At 33.9% G+C, this 13,766-nt stretch overlaps 2 protein-coding genes across 2 annotated transcripts in view; one reads left to right on the top strand and one right to left on the bottom strand.

Moving 5' to 3' along the window:
- Positions 1-13,766, bottom strand: part of LOC120339297 (CD109 antigen-like) — a 32,022-nt gene that overhangs the window by 8,617 nt on the left and 9,639 nt on the right. Inside the window, exons 10-25 of the mRNA XM_078109716.1 lie at positions 12,699-12,781; positions 12,066-12,198; positions 11,050-11,223; positions 9,142-9,351; positions 8,354-8,503; positions 7,881-7,991; positions 7,359-7,413; positions 6,981-7,036; positions 6,184-6,311; positions 5,115-5,232; positions 4,664-4,777; positions 3,583-3,769; positions 3,071-3,102; positions 2,607-2,754; positions 1,408-1,603; positions 269-491 (exon numbers count right to left, since the gene is read on the bottom strand). Coding sequence (XP_077965842.1) covers positions 269-491; positions 1,408-1,603; positions 2,607-2,754; positions 3,071-3,102; positions 3,583-3,769; positions 4,664-4,777; positions 5,115-5,232; positions 6,184-6,311; positions 6,981-7,036; positions 7,359-7,413; positions 7,881-7,991; positions 8,354-8,503; positions 9,142-9,351; positions 11,050-11,223; positions 12,066-12,198; positions 12,699-12,781 — 2,118 coding nt within the window. The remainder of the gene's footprint in view (positions 1-268; positions 492-1,407; positions 1,604-2,606; positions 2,755-3,070; positions 3,103-3,582; positions 3,770-4,663; positions 4,778-5,114; positions 5,233-6,183; positions 6,312-6,980; positions 7,037-7,358; positions 7,414-7,880; positions 7,992-8,353; positions 8,504-9,141; positions 9,352-11,049; positions 11,224-12,065; positions 12,199-12,698; positions 12,782-13,766) is intronic.
- LOC120338046 (tight junction protein ZO-1-like) overlaps positions 1-13,766 on the top strand; it is an 82,146-nt gene that overhangs the window by 60,319 nt on the left and 8,061 nt on the right. The window lies entirely within an intron of this gene.

Genomic DNA, 13,766 nt, shown 5'->3' with positions numbered 1-13,766 from the left:
GAGAAAGTGAACTTTAAAGAGTTGAATGGCAATGCATCTAGTATGGTAGATAGTATACAAAGATGGTTTTGACAGTTGAAAAAATACAATTACATAGAAAAAAGAATTCGACCCCGAGATGTGTTTGAGAGGCTTCGTTGAGGTGAAAAAAGGCATCAAAACAGCTTAATTATATGTGAACTATCACTCCTTGTCTGATTAATTGTCATGTATAAGATTATTCGTTCAGTTGTGACACAATGATTTGTACTTTACAGAAATTACCCACCTGCATATCTTGATGTCGGACCATACCAGGTTCATCAAAAATTCCTTCTTTATTCTGATATTTCATCATAAATCCAACAGCTTTGTCCAAACGATCTTTTGCGATGTAATCACTACTCAGTTGTGTGGCAGCTATAAATGATTTGACTACGAAAGCTGTTAACCACGTACTTCCGGTAGTGTCACTCTGGAAAGCACTGAATCCACCATCAGAAAGCTGATACCTGGTTATGAAAAGAAAATCTTGATAGCACTTACCACATGTATACGAGTATATAACATATTTCAAACAAGTAGCTAGCAATATATCAATGAAGGTATTCAACCCAGTACCAATTTTAATATGGCACAAATATTGATGGGTAATGTGGGTTAAAGATTAAATTGTTGGACCCAAATAGTGACTCCTCACAATACAGTGGCTGCTATCCACAAAGGTATAGAAATGCTTCATCAAAATTACTGACATCAATGGAGATAAAGTTTATCTATGTATGATAAGGCTGGGAATGGTTAACCGGTTAATCAAATAACAGATTTTAAATGGTTAATGGTTATTAGTTATATTGACCGTTAACCGGCATCACGAGTACAAATCACCTATATACTGTGCAATTACTTTGTTATACTGAAATACACCTACATGTCCAAAGTACGCTGCATATCTCTTGCAGAAGAGCGACCATGGAACAATCACAAAACATGAAATATTTCGAGCAATACCAGGATATAATCTCATGAAATTGTTTTGAAACAATTGGGACGTAACAAGCTTAAATTATAACTTATTACGTCAAACGTCACGCTGCGATTAACTGGTTAATTTTACCCGGTTAACGATTAAAGTGTTTTCCCTGAAATTTCCAGCCCTAATGCATGACCTATTATTATGAAAAAAGTCACTTGAAGGAATCACTACTTTCCCATATTCTAGTAATTTGCGAATGAGGTATAAACCCCCAAATGTCCTGGCCTAAACTTGAATGTACATTGGAACTTAAATTTTAAATATATGCAGTGGAACACTCCAAACTTACTTCAAATTTCAAAAAAATGATTAATGTTGGAAAAATAGCTCTGCGAATGACACAACGACCTTACTAGTAATGGACGGCCAAGTCAAAAAGTTGTAAAACTTACCTCAACTCATTGGAATATCCTTGTTGAATGTGGGATCTTGATTTAGTTGCCACTTCTCCAACTAATTGACCGACTTTCTTGAGATAAATGCTGACAAATACATCGGGTGCAAAAGCGATCATTGTTTGTTCTCCACATCCTGTTGGGACTCTCAAAAGATTTCCAAGGTTACTGAGAGCATTTCCCATAATGTTACCTGAAAAGTCATCGTTGTATATAAAATGCAGTGGATTTTATTGCAGGTAGGCAATCTAAATTTAAATGCGATTTCTGATATAAAACTATTAAATATTATTTCAACTGAATTCCTTAGATTTTTGTACATACTTACTAAACTTGCTGTTCAAATCAGAACTAGTGAGCCGGAGCCATGACATTTTTGCAGATCTAGATCTGTATTACTTTATTAGATGGTGCTGAAGCAGTTGCTACCAGAAATTCTACTGGCTGCAGTTCCTAACCATCTAATCATTTTTGACATATTAATTCACTAAAATAAAAAAATTTATCCTTTTCATCTGAAATTTTTTTTTATAAATTTTAATTTCAAATATTACCTCAAAAGTTTTAAGTTATATTTCAAGTAGTAGCAAGATTTAGAAGCCTTAATGGCTATGGAACCCAGCACCCCAGCCCTGATTCAAATACTAAGTAATAAGCAGTTTTATAGAATAAAAAAAAAATTCAATTCTTAGGTCCAAGTCAGCGTTTCTCAAACCTTTTTTTCCCCGATAACACCTATGCTTTTTGTCTCGCTTCTAGAACACCACAAAATAAGAAGGTAAAATTGGTTGGTGGTTTCGAAAATGTAGAGTATGATAAAATTAAAAAGTCTGCTGTAAACTTCACAATTCAAAAACTAGGGCGTCGGCCAACGATATTGAACGGTTAACAAAAATGCCATGCTTTCCAGACTGGCAAAAGGCCTGTCCGCATGATTGGATAACAAGGCCTGTTCACCTGTTTGTTGCCAGTTGGCAGACACATTTACGACCCGGACTAGCCATTGCCATGGCGACCAATTTAGTCGCAATTTCAATCACTGTTCTGCGAAACAATCGAAAAAGCTCGGAACAGCAGTGTTCTGGCGAATACAGTTTGAAAAACGCTGGTCCAAGCATATACCGGTAATATAGATACAATATTAAAAACGCAATGATTGAAAAGATAGATTAATCTAATAAAGATAAAAAAACAACCTGAGACAGAGATCTTTACAAAAGTCGATCCCTCGACAACCCAAGATGGAATTTCAACAGGAAAACTAACAACAACATTTTCAGATGATTCTGAATCTTCCATTTCGATCAAAGTCCCATGTGCTTTGTCCTGTGGAATACCTTCAGGCTGTAGAAAAAAGAATTTTTGTTTTTTACAGCAGGCGATTATTTTCTTCCTATCTTCAGTTACCCGTTCGATGATTCATTGTAGTACTGCGTGACCTAATAAATTATACCAATAAATTTCATAACTACTTACTACTTAAATCTAACACTCTAAATTCTGTTTGTGTACGATTGTACCTAAAAACTCCATTAATCTAGGACACTTTTACACAAAAGTAATTTTCTCTCTAAAATATGAAAGAGCTGGGTTCTGTTTTTTTGATCACCCTGCGTTTAATCAAAACAGGCAATTGATAAATAATCAATAAAAGTGTCACCTTCACTCTCAATGTTCTTTCGACGGCATCGCCTAAAAAAGAATTGGGTAATAATTGTCATAAATTGATTCAAAATCATTAAAAAATTTCACACAATGCAGATAATTAAAAATACAGTTTCAATCACAAAATTTACCCCTTAGGACGAAAAATTATATACATGATGCCATTAAGTACAATTTCGATTTTGTTCTGAAACCTCAATATATCTTAACCATTTTTTTTGTTTTTAGGTGTTTTGCGTTTTCTCCACTTCATTTTATACACTTTCATATGCACACCGTTAGTTGCACAAAACACATAAATATTCTTTTATCTAAATTAATTTACGACTTTATGAACACCCTGCATATTATATCATACAAGGTATAAGGTGTCCCAGAATGACTCGAACCCACAAACTTGGTAATCGAATTAATGGATTCTATTTATTCTGGTCCGTTATATAAACTTAAATATATTCACAATCTAAAACACAGATATCATTATAATTTATAATATAAACAAACTACCTGCAAGTTCTGACAATGCAACAACTTTGATTCTAGACATTCCTGATTTCTTGAATTTTATTGGGTAGACAACAGTGTGGCCATCTTTTGCTGGAATCTCAAATTTTCTCACTGTTCCAGCGATTTCCGTGTCATTTCCGATCAACTCCAGGTCATACCAATCATTCTCAACAAGAGTGAGTGTAACCTACGACAAATTGTGATCGAAGAGTGAGTTTATTCCAACCATAAGAGCGAATCAAATTAGAAGCGAGCCGAGAAAGGAGAGCAGGCGCAAGGGGCTGATTCAGCACCGGTAAGTATAATTATGATACCGGTATAATTGAATAGTTACGAATACACACATGCTTAAACTGTGATAAAAGAGTAATAATTGGTGATATCTAGAACAAAAAGAGACGTGAACATAAGTTGTTAAACTATTTCACTCAAGTTCAGCAGTATATATTCAATCGTTACACGGGCTATGTATTAAATCCGTATTTTACCAAAAGAGTACAGAGTGCAAGCAGACCAAGTATACATACATAGGTTGCTTATTAAATTTCAAACACAACAACGATGAATTTGTGTCCTATGGTTTTCTCTTTTATCTATATCAAACTTTTTTCAAATAGCAAAATACGCATCAGGTCTTCTTCATATTAGATAGGAGTAATGATGATCACATAAAATATGGAAACTTTCCGAAACATAAATAAAAATAAACCAACATGAGTTTGTCTGTTCAATAAACTTCCATCATTTTAAATAACATATTCCTCTAGATCAGGGGTGGGCAAATTATGGAGTAAGAGTGCTGTTTTGGGGGTTCCCCTAACTTTTGATCGATAAGATTCGGTCTCTGACCGATATTCTCGTTATTATATCAACGTTAGCCAAGCAGTTGTAAATAGAATGTTTTGATTTAAAGGTTATCATATTGTGTTTTGAGCCTACGGTCCCATATCTTACCACATCATATGTAACTGGCTCGTTCAGAAAAGTAATTGCCCACCCCTGATCTAACTGAAGCACAAAAAGTATGCAAATGTTGAAACGGTGTATTACAAAAAACTCCAAAAAGAAATCCAAATCTTACCAATACTTCGGTGTCGAAGTAGTTATAAACTGTTGTTCTCATGTTCAGAGTTTCTCCTCTCACGATGGTTGCTGGTAGTTCGAGGGAAATAAAAAAATTTCGAGTTGCGATAATCTGCAAAAAAAATTGTATTGTTTGTGATAAATTATTTAAATGGTGATGGACGTTTCAATAAAAAAGGAAAGGTGAAAAGAATGTTTAGTCATAGTGTGATCCATAGACTGTCGTCAGGGTGCAAGTGCACATTGAATGCGATAAAAGCTAACCAGTAAATTGTAAATTACTTGAAGGACTTTGAGGAAGAAGAAAATGATTTGTATTGCTGCTAACTAAGTTTTCAGACTTACAAACATTTTTTGAGCAAACAATTCACAATAGAATTTTTTTTTTTATCTATTCGGAGAAGGTTCTATTTATATATGTCTTGATATCTATAACCCCTTCTACTTACTTGAGCATTTTCTTCTGAAACTCCGAGTCCAGTAACTGGAGAGACAGCGAAGCTACTGAGTTCCCACGTTGTTGCTGTGTCAGGCAAAGTGTATGAAAACGATCTGGACCCAGTCTCACTGTGATTAAAGTTTGAATATTTGAATTTATTATCTCTAATCAAAAAGAAATAGGATAGGAATTTCACGTTCATCATGGATAAACGAAAACCAATAGGACGGTTTATTTATAAAGCAAACTACAGCCTCTAGCCCGATTACCAGTCTACGAATGTCAAGTATGGGAATAGTTAACCAAGTGTTGTAAAAATTGAAGTGAACTTAGTGTGTGTTTTCTTCAGAGCGCAACACAAGAAATTATTCAGATAAGTAAAAGGTTAATTTCTTCCAAAAAATTATTTAAGCTATTTAGAGCTTAAAGTGACATTTTACATCGTTTTATTTGCGCCGTTGTACATAACAATATTATGAATATTTATTAAAAGTAGTCAACAGATTTAAAGAAAATCACCAAAATAAGTTCACATTTTACAGAAAAGATTGAAAACCCCTGGTCTATTTATATCGTTCTATGATTCGTTATATTTTAATAAATACAATCATCACTGATTATTACTGATATTTCATAAATACGGTGAAACTAATAGTCAGCATGTTGCGATTAAATATTGAGGGGAAATTTTTTTAGTATAAACTCCATAGGAATATACCAAATTGGGTAGGATATATTCCGAAGCAGTAAAATTCATGCTTGTTCCAAAAAGATAGTAGCAAACCCCAGCAAAATCTAAGTCTTGTAAAGAGCGAATAAATGTATAAAAAAAATTCTAAAATTGGTTGTCAATTCGTATCTGCTTTTAATTCTACACAAGAAAGAATATTGTGGAAATGAGAGTATAAAAATGATCAAATTTTACCCAGTGCAATAACCATTAATTCAACATGTTCCCATACAATACAACACAATATTGAATGAGAATTGCATGGAGACACTATCAAAGAGTCCGCTGTGAATTGTAACTATCCATTTATTTTCTCTCATCATTTATGACTTAATTGTTCAATACTTACTCAGTAGTTGAATGCTCCCATATCCAAGTTTCAGGAAAATCTTTTCTGACTTTTGGTTCATTCGAAGAACTAGTAGTTGGTTCTTTATACAAAATGCCAGGTCTTGGAGCATTGTCGAACGCTACAACCTGTCGTAGAGAAAATGGAAAATATTAGTCAAATTATCATGTAATGTTACAGTAAAAATGTTATCAACAAACAAAACAATTCATTTATACACAGTGCTGAGCAAGATTTTCCAAAAACAAACAGCGGATTTGATACTAAAATATTCGAATGGATTTTTCCATTCAGAAATCTGGTACGACGTATTCACGTAACTTACATGATTGGACATAGGACTCACAAGTATGTCGTTAAATCAAATAACACAGATACAATAAAAAGCAAAAGCATAAAATAGTAGAATATCATCTTCACAAATATCCGCATCTCGGTGTCAGTAATAATAATTTTGTTCACTTAAAATTGTGACGTTTAATTCACTACTGGTAATAAGGATGATCAAAGTCGACACGAAAGCAAAAAAAATCAAATTAACATTAATTTGGTGGGTTCTCTGTCACCAAAATCAACGCAGTAACAAAAGGAATCAGTGATTATGACAAAATTTATAAAATGCGCAAGTTATTATCGTTGGGAGTACCAACCTACAGTGTCTGGGTATGGATTATTGTTGCATAACAAAAATAATCACAATTTGACTATTCGTTGAAAAGATTTGAATTATTTGATTCTTTGAAAACATTAAATCTTGCCAACATTATATACGAGAAACTGAAAGATAAGATACTTACACCATTATCCATTGCAGCTTCCATTATCATCATATCATCAAAAATGAGTGTTGGTTCTATATTAGATTAAAACAAATTCACAGTGAGAGTCAGAAAAACAAACCGGTATGTGCCCAGGATCTTCACTAATAATTTATTAAACCCTTGGAGGTCTGTTTTCATGTGAATGTAACCAAAAGTTACAATGATCTCCTTTGTGCTTTGCACAAAAACTATGTTCTCTCCAGAACAGGGATCGACAAGGTTTTTGGACCTAGGCCAAAAATTTTTGGCCCGCAAGCCGTAGTTTACCCATATCAGTTCTAGAATATGTTCAAATGACCCAGGTTCTGTTTTTTTAGTAATTCTGTACAGCACAGCTGTTACATTTATTTGTACCTGATTGTTGTTCCGAATAAATTCCTCCGTCTGTAAATACGAGAATCCCTGATTTCTAGAAAGGAAATGAGTAGCTTCATCACTGGCTTCAAAAGCTATTCGAATTAATCATGAAGATGAATGTCAGAAAATCAATTGTTTGAATTATGATGGAGTTTTCTACACAAATAATTGTATGCATATTTTGTCATTTCGAAAATTGAGGTCTATTTAAATCAACTTCTTTTTTAACAGGAAAAATTTAATTTGATGTTTTTCGGTATCGTAACTGGTTTGACATTGCCTATCCAATTTATTACATCCGAAGTGAGGTTGACATGTGATTTGAACCTGCGATTCCATGATTGTTAAGTCTTACGCTCTTACCACTAGGCCACTGCTCGCACAAATACTTAATGCATTTATTTTTTCATTTCATGAGTTAAACCCACTTCCAATTATTGGGATTAGCATTTTCGTGTAAAACACAAAAAATTTTGTTCGGGTTTACAACCAAATTAAATAAAATGAAGTTTTGCAAACCTGGAAAACATCTTTAGCATTCTTTCCATCCATAGGAATATAACAAAAGAAGAACCTGGGCCAAGATGAAGTAGAAGACGTAGTTTTGTACTTATCGAGATCATCAAGTACCTTTATTTAGTCAAAAAAAAATTCGAACTTTAGATAAATGGCTCATATTGACTCTTTAACCTTTTGTTTGATGATTGTTATACAACATTTTTACGTCTCCCCCTTATAAACTGTTTCAACTGAAATCTTAACATGTGATGCTGGTATAGTGGAAATGCAATACTCTATCCCTCGACCAGTGTTTCCCAATATTTTTTAATAAATTGATACAATTCAATTCCCAAATCATCAGGTATTTGGCAATGCCCAGCCATATGCACGACTCCCACTTTGGACTTTGTAGCTCAAACAGCTCATTATGAATTCAATGATAAACCATTCCCATTCGGCAGATTCAAATTTTCAAAAATAAATTTACTTGCCTTGTCAAGTGTAATATCATTCCCTTCTTTCAGAAGAAGGACACTTTTGTCAATAGCTCTCATTCCAATGTATGAATCTGGGCTTGCATGAACAGTGATATCCACTGGTTTACCAGTTTCTGTTCTTTCTGTACTGGTTTCAATTGTAACCTGAGCAAATGGAGAAAGGAATCATCAATGAATGTAAAATATGATTCAGAATAAGTTAGTAAAATTAATATCTATGACAATGACAAGTGAATCCAATTTGCCAGCTCTATGAAACATCTTGAATCATATTATCAAGTTCAAATTATGGAATGTGTGTGCGTTGCAATAACTTGGAATTTATTCTGTGATTTCGATACTGAATATACGGAACTCCTGTAGTATGTGTACCAGGTTACGGTTAGGGCATAAATATTCGAATTTTCCCCTATTTTAGTTTTGTTACGACAAAATTACGAGTTCGGGGACTGCCTGTGCTAACCAAGTTACTTTAAATTCCACAATTTTTATACATTTTTGTCAGATAATAATATACACTGTATTTCAATTTTAAAAGTGATAAAAGAATTTAAACATTTGACTAGAAGGTGGCCTAGTAGTTAAAGCGTTAGATCTAACTATATTGCTAACGATCATGGCATAAAAGGTTCAAATCACAGGTTCAAATCCAATGCCCACCCTAGGCAATGCCAAACCCTAAGATTCCGGTTCTTTCAAACTATGGTTGCTTATACAGAGCCTTCTTTAGAGCGAATAAAGTATAATATGTTATATTAAAAGCTATTTAAGTTAATACTTACCTTGTTTGCCAAAGATGACTGTACACCGAGTGTGATAGTGTCGGATACAATTTCTCCTCCGGTTTCTACGAAAGAAACGACGAAAGACAAAGATGGTGACATTTCTTGAGTGATGGGGAATCGGTATTGAAATTTGAAGCTCTCGTTTTCCTCCACATATGTTTCCGGCACGAAATTGACTCTTTTGACAAGTTTTCCACGTGCTAAGATCTGTGTGAAAACATCAGATATATTTTTAATTTACTACTATATAATTCAATATGATTTCAGTGACTCGGGAAATTTCAGATACCATTTTTCTTGCGCAGATCTTCTTGGTTTTCGACATGCTGAGAGTTAAGTTAAAATATCCAGTTCACCACCATAATTCTATATGATGTCCTTAACTCACGACATTTTAAGATTCGCCTTTAATTACACTCGTAAATGAGCCATTTTCCCTCGTGAGTGAGTGTGAGTGGCACTTCTCTGAGCAAATTTTCTTGGGCAGTTTTCCACATGCTAAGATCAGAGTGAGTTCATCTCTGAGTGAGTGGAAGTGACGTTTCTCTGAGAAACTTTTCTTAGTTTTCCATAATTATTAAGATCGGTGTCAAAATCTCAAATATCAATTTTAGTGCCATCCTTTTATATGATTTTGGACGCTTGATTGGACATAATAGATGAATTTGAAAAAGAGTTTCGATTTGAAAATGCGAACGCAAAAGCTTTACGGCCCATTACTTGCCAAAAGCATCATACTAGATCAATCTCATCATAATTCATTTGCGTCATGATTATAAAATTGTGAAATAATAAATTTTAATACACGTCACATCAGATATAATATCACTATATTACAAATGCTCAATAAAAATATTTTCAGCGTGATTTCACTCAAGTTCTTGTAAATAATTGTTCTAGCTAAGTTGTTTTTAATCTTTCGGGTAGAGCATAATGCCAATAAAAATTTTTAGAGGCTCGAGGGGCTAATCTTTAAAGTGTAGCAAGTTTAATAATAGGGGCAAACCTATGATATTTGATATTATTTAAACAATATTCTTTTTGTTTTTTATATTCTCGGATTTAAATAGAAAGTTGCGAAACCCTAGGGTACCACGGAACCCTATTTGAAAACCACTGTTATATTTCAAAAAGAACCATAAGAATACAAATTAAATAAAATTTCAGTTTTTGGATTTCTGATTATGAGAATTTTCATGGTCAAATCAAGCCTCTCCCATATATAAAAAATATAAACAATAGGGTCTAGACAAAAACAGAAAAGAGCAAAGAGAGGCGCAGTATAGTTTTGGCCTAAAGCTAACCATAACAGTCTTAAAATAATTTGATCAAATATTTCCCAGACCGAAAGAGCAGCCAGGATTGAATTATGGTTAACAATATGTCAATAATGTGGCTGCTCTTTAAACATGATCGAAAAAAAATTCCGAGCTCACACAATATTATTAAGGAATGTTTCCCAGACCTTTGACACCAGTAAAATTTTCTTCATACTTTACTATGCAAAATATCTAAGTTTATTTTTGTGAGGTTTTTGCGAATTGGTGCTTGCAAGTTTAAAATAACATTTTTATTCAATAATATTTAACCACTAAAAAGTACCAGCAGCGGCTAGTTTAATTCTCAAATTTTTGTCGCTGCGTTCCTATTAAACTGGAACTTTCCCAGAAACAAATTGACTGTCAAGTTATTTGATTTACACATAAAAATTTTAACACATAATTAAGAACTGACAAATACCATTAAAAAGGGAAAAACATGTTTTACTTATCTTTAAAAATCTGTTCATGCAAAAAAGTGTCTGAGTGGATGCTGAAATTCCAATTGTTACATCACAACTTATCAATAAAATCAAGCCAATTTAGTTTATCTCATAGTTAAATATAAAACAAATTCATACATTACCATGATAGAATAAGAATTGGCCTTCTTTGTAGTCCGTATGTCTAGTTTTGCTTCATCTCCTATTTTCATATCTGTCTGATCGGTTGTTACTTGAATAAAAGTTTCAGAGGGAGATTCAAAACGCTGAGCATTCCAGTTCGTCCAATATAAAATTTTACTGCTGCTCATCTTTACCTAGAAAACAAAATAACACTTTGTAAAATATGGCGCTCCAGATGTACATGTACCAATATGGAGGTAACTAATTTTGTTCGTCTACTTTACAACAAGTTGTGTAAAGGGACTGAAACCTATGGGCAGGGGAAATATTCACTTGACTAACACAGACAGTTCCCGAACTCGCAATAGAACTAATATAAGAAAAATCGAAATAAAATTATGCCTTAACCCTAACACGGTACACATATTACGGAAGTACCTAAAATATTGGGTTCAAATCCCATCCAGGGTGCAATAAATCGGATGGCCAATGAGCATAGTAGAGTAGTTCCAAAATATAGTAGATCCTCAAATGTTCGATGGATGCTTGTTCACAGTATGTCACATCAAAAATCAGGATGAAAATGGTATTAGCCAAATTGAAATAGAATCTTAGAAACCGGTATTTATTAGAATTAACAGCGATAGTAATTGCATGACAAATAGTGAGAGTTACACCACAATTGAAAAGTGTTATTATTGTGTTAAAAACCATGTTGTTGATACATAATATGAACAAATCATTAGATAACTTTATTTTCTGAAATTACTTTATACAGACAGATCAACACAGTAACAATTTTGCTTTGCTAAACAACAGGTGTTTAACATTTTTGTTTCGAACAAGGCTCTGCACACATCCACTTATATATACTAAGCTACTAAGTTTAGGAATGTGAGATATGTCCTTTTTGAAATACCCTTCCCAAATTTGTACATTGTGATTGAAATATAGGTAGCGCCAAGAAACTAACTAATATGGCCATTAGGACAACAATATTCGATGTCATATGGGAGCAAAACGAAAACGTTCTTACTTGAAATGCAACATTTGTGAAGTTATCATTTTTAGCTGTGAAAGAAAATATAACAAGACCATCTTCTCGGACCATCACATCCATAAGTTCTGATACAGGAGGAACATACTTCTGATAACTAATATATGGGTACCTGTAATTTTCAATTAAATTAAGAAGTTGACAAAAGGAAAAAGGTAATTTTCTAAATGAAATTAAATTTGAATTTTGATTAAATATTTTTCGACTGTGAGTAAGTAACAGTTCAACTTGTCCCCATGTGAGTTGAATGAATGTTCATTCTTTTCAAAGACCAGCAACAATTATCAGTGATGAGGCAAATGTTCTCAAACCATGTGTCGAGCGGTCTGTCGAGAGTATTGAGTTGAGTCAATAATCTCAAGTCGAGTTGAGTCATGAACTGTCTGAGTCTTAGGTTTGAGCCAATAACTCAGTCAGTCTGAGTCATTCCATATAGATGATTGAAGTCACTCTGAGTCTTGGGTAAATGATTGACTCGAGTCGAGTCAACGACTCGAGCCCCTCAAGACTGATTAAAGTGTTTACAGAGAGCAATTCTTTTAAAAAGAGGTTTTGCGACCTTGTTCTGAACAACATTAACATTGATAATCTGAGATGTGAAATATCACTTACGAATGCTGCACTTGAATTGCCATTCCTAATGTTTTTCTGGCTTGTTCGCTCAATAATCTCCCATCAAATTCGGTCACCTTCAACTGAACAAAAAATACACTAGGATTTGCTTTTGAAATTAGCTAGCAATAATGTTTATGATTACTCTATTACTACAGTATAGGCCAGGGATAACGAATGTGCCAGGGATAACGAAGCTTCTCATTAATGCAGTCAATGATTGAATATCTATGGCCCACAGTCTTCTGTCATGTGATAAAAATATAATTTTTTACCCATTTCCACAAAAAAGGTTTGCCATCCCTTAACCCAGGGGTGTGCAACCTTTTTTATTGGCGGGCCAAATACAAGTAACTGGGTGAAGCCGCGGGCCGCACCTTTATTTAATTTAGGCTTTCTGGTAGTTGCAAGCACAAAAATTGCCTATATTTGCTATTGATCTCACGGCATTATTAGGGGTTCTTGCAGAAATAGTAGATTTAAAACGCATAAACTTCTGAAGAAACTGCTATTTAAATTTTTTGTCACACCGACTTCAAACGAATGCAGTGAGAAACACGTTTTTGTAATATATATCGTGTATTTTGCAACAGAATTTTGCTAGCTTGTTTTGCTAATATGACTGGTATGGGCTTTGCGACGAAAAAGAATAAATACTCGTTTTGCGGGTACACCATTCAAAATTGTTATTTCTCCGCGGGCCGCAGTTTGCATACCCCTGCCTTAACCAGTTCGCATAGATCATGGATAAGGATCTTGGGGAGTCTGGTTCAGAATTTATAAGACAAGCACAGGCTGCACTGCACAGTGTATAACAACATTAAATTTAATGTCTGATGATAGCTCCATCATTGGATATATAAATATAACACTAAACCCCAAGACAATAAAAATGGCATTAATATTGTATACTTTCACTTCACACACTGTGGGAGTGAAAAAATGTATTTTGTTAATTGAGAGTCTGAGAAAAATTGTATAGCGTGCACATGGCTAATGAGATCCCTCGTCCTTGACATTATATTCCCCATTTATCCACATATTTACGAAGTAGTTCGAATCAAACCA

Source organism: Styela clava, chromosome 1 (assembly GCF_964204865.1).
Source record: "Styela clava chromosome 1, kaStyClav1.hap1.2, whole genome shotgun sequence".
NCBI classification, from domain to species: Eukaryota; Metazoa; Chordata; class Ascidiacea; order Stolidobranchia; family Styelidae; genus Styela; species Styela clava.
The sequence above is the reverse complement of the archived record's forward strand: the minus strand, read 5'-3'. Positions and strand labels throughout refer to the sequence as shown.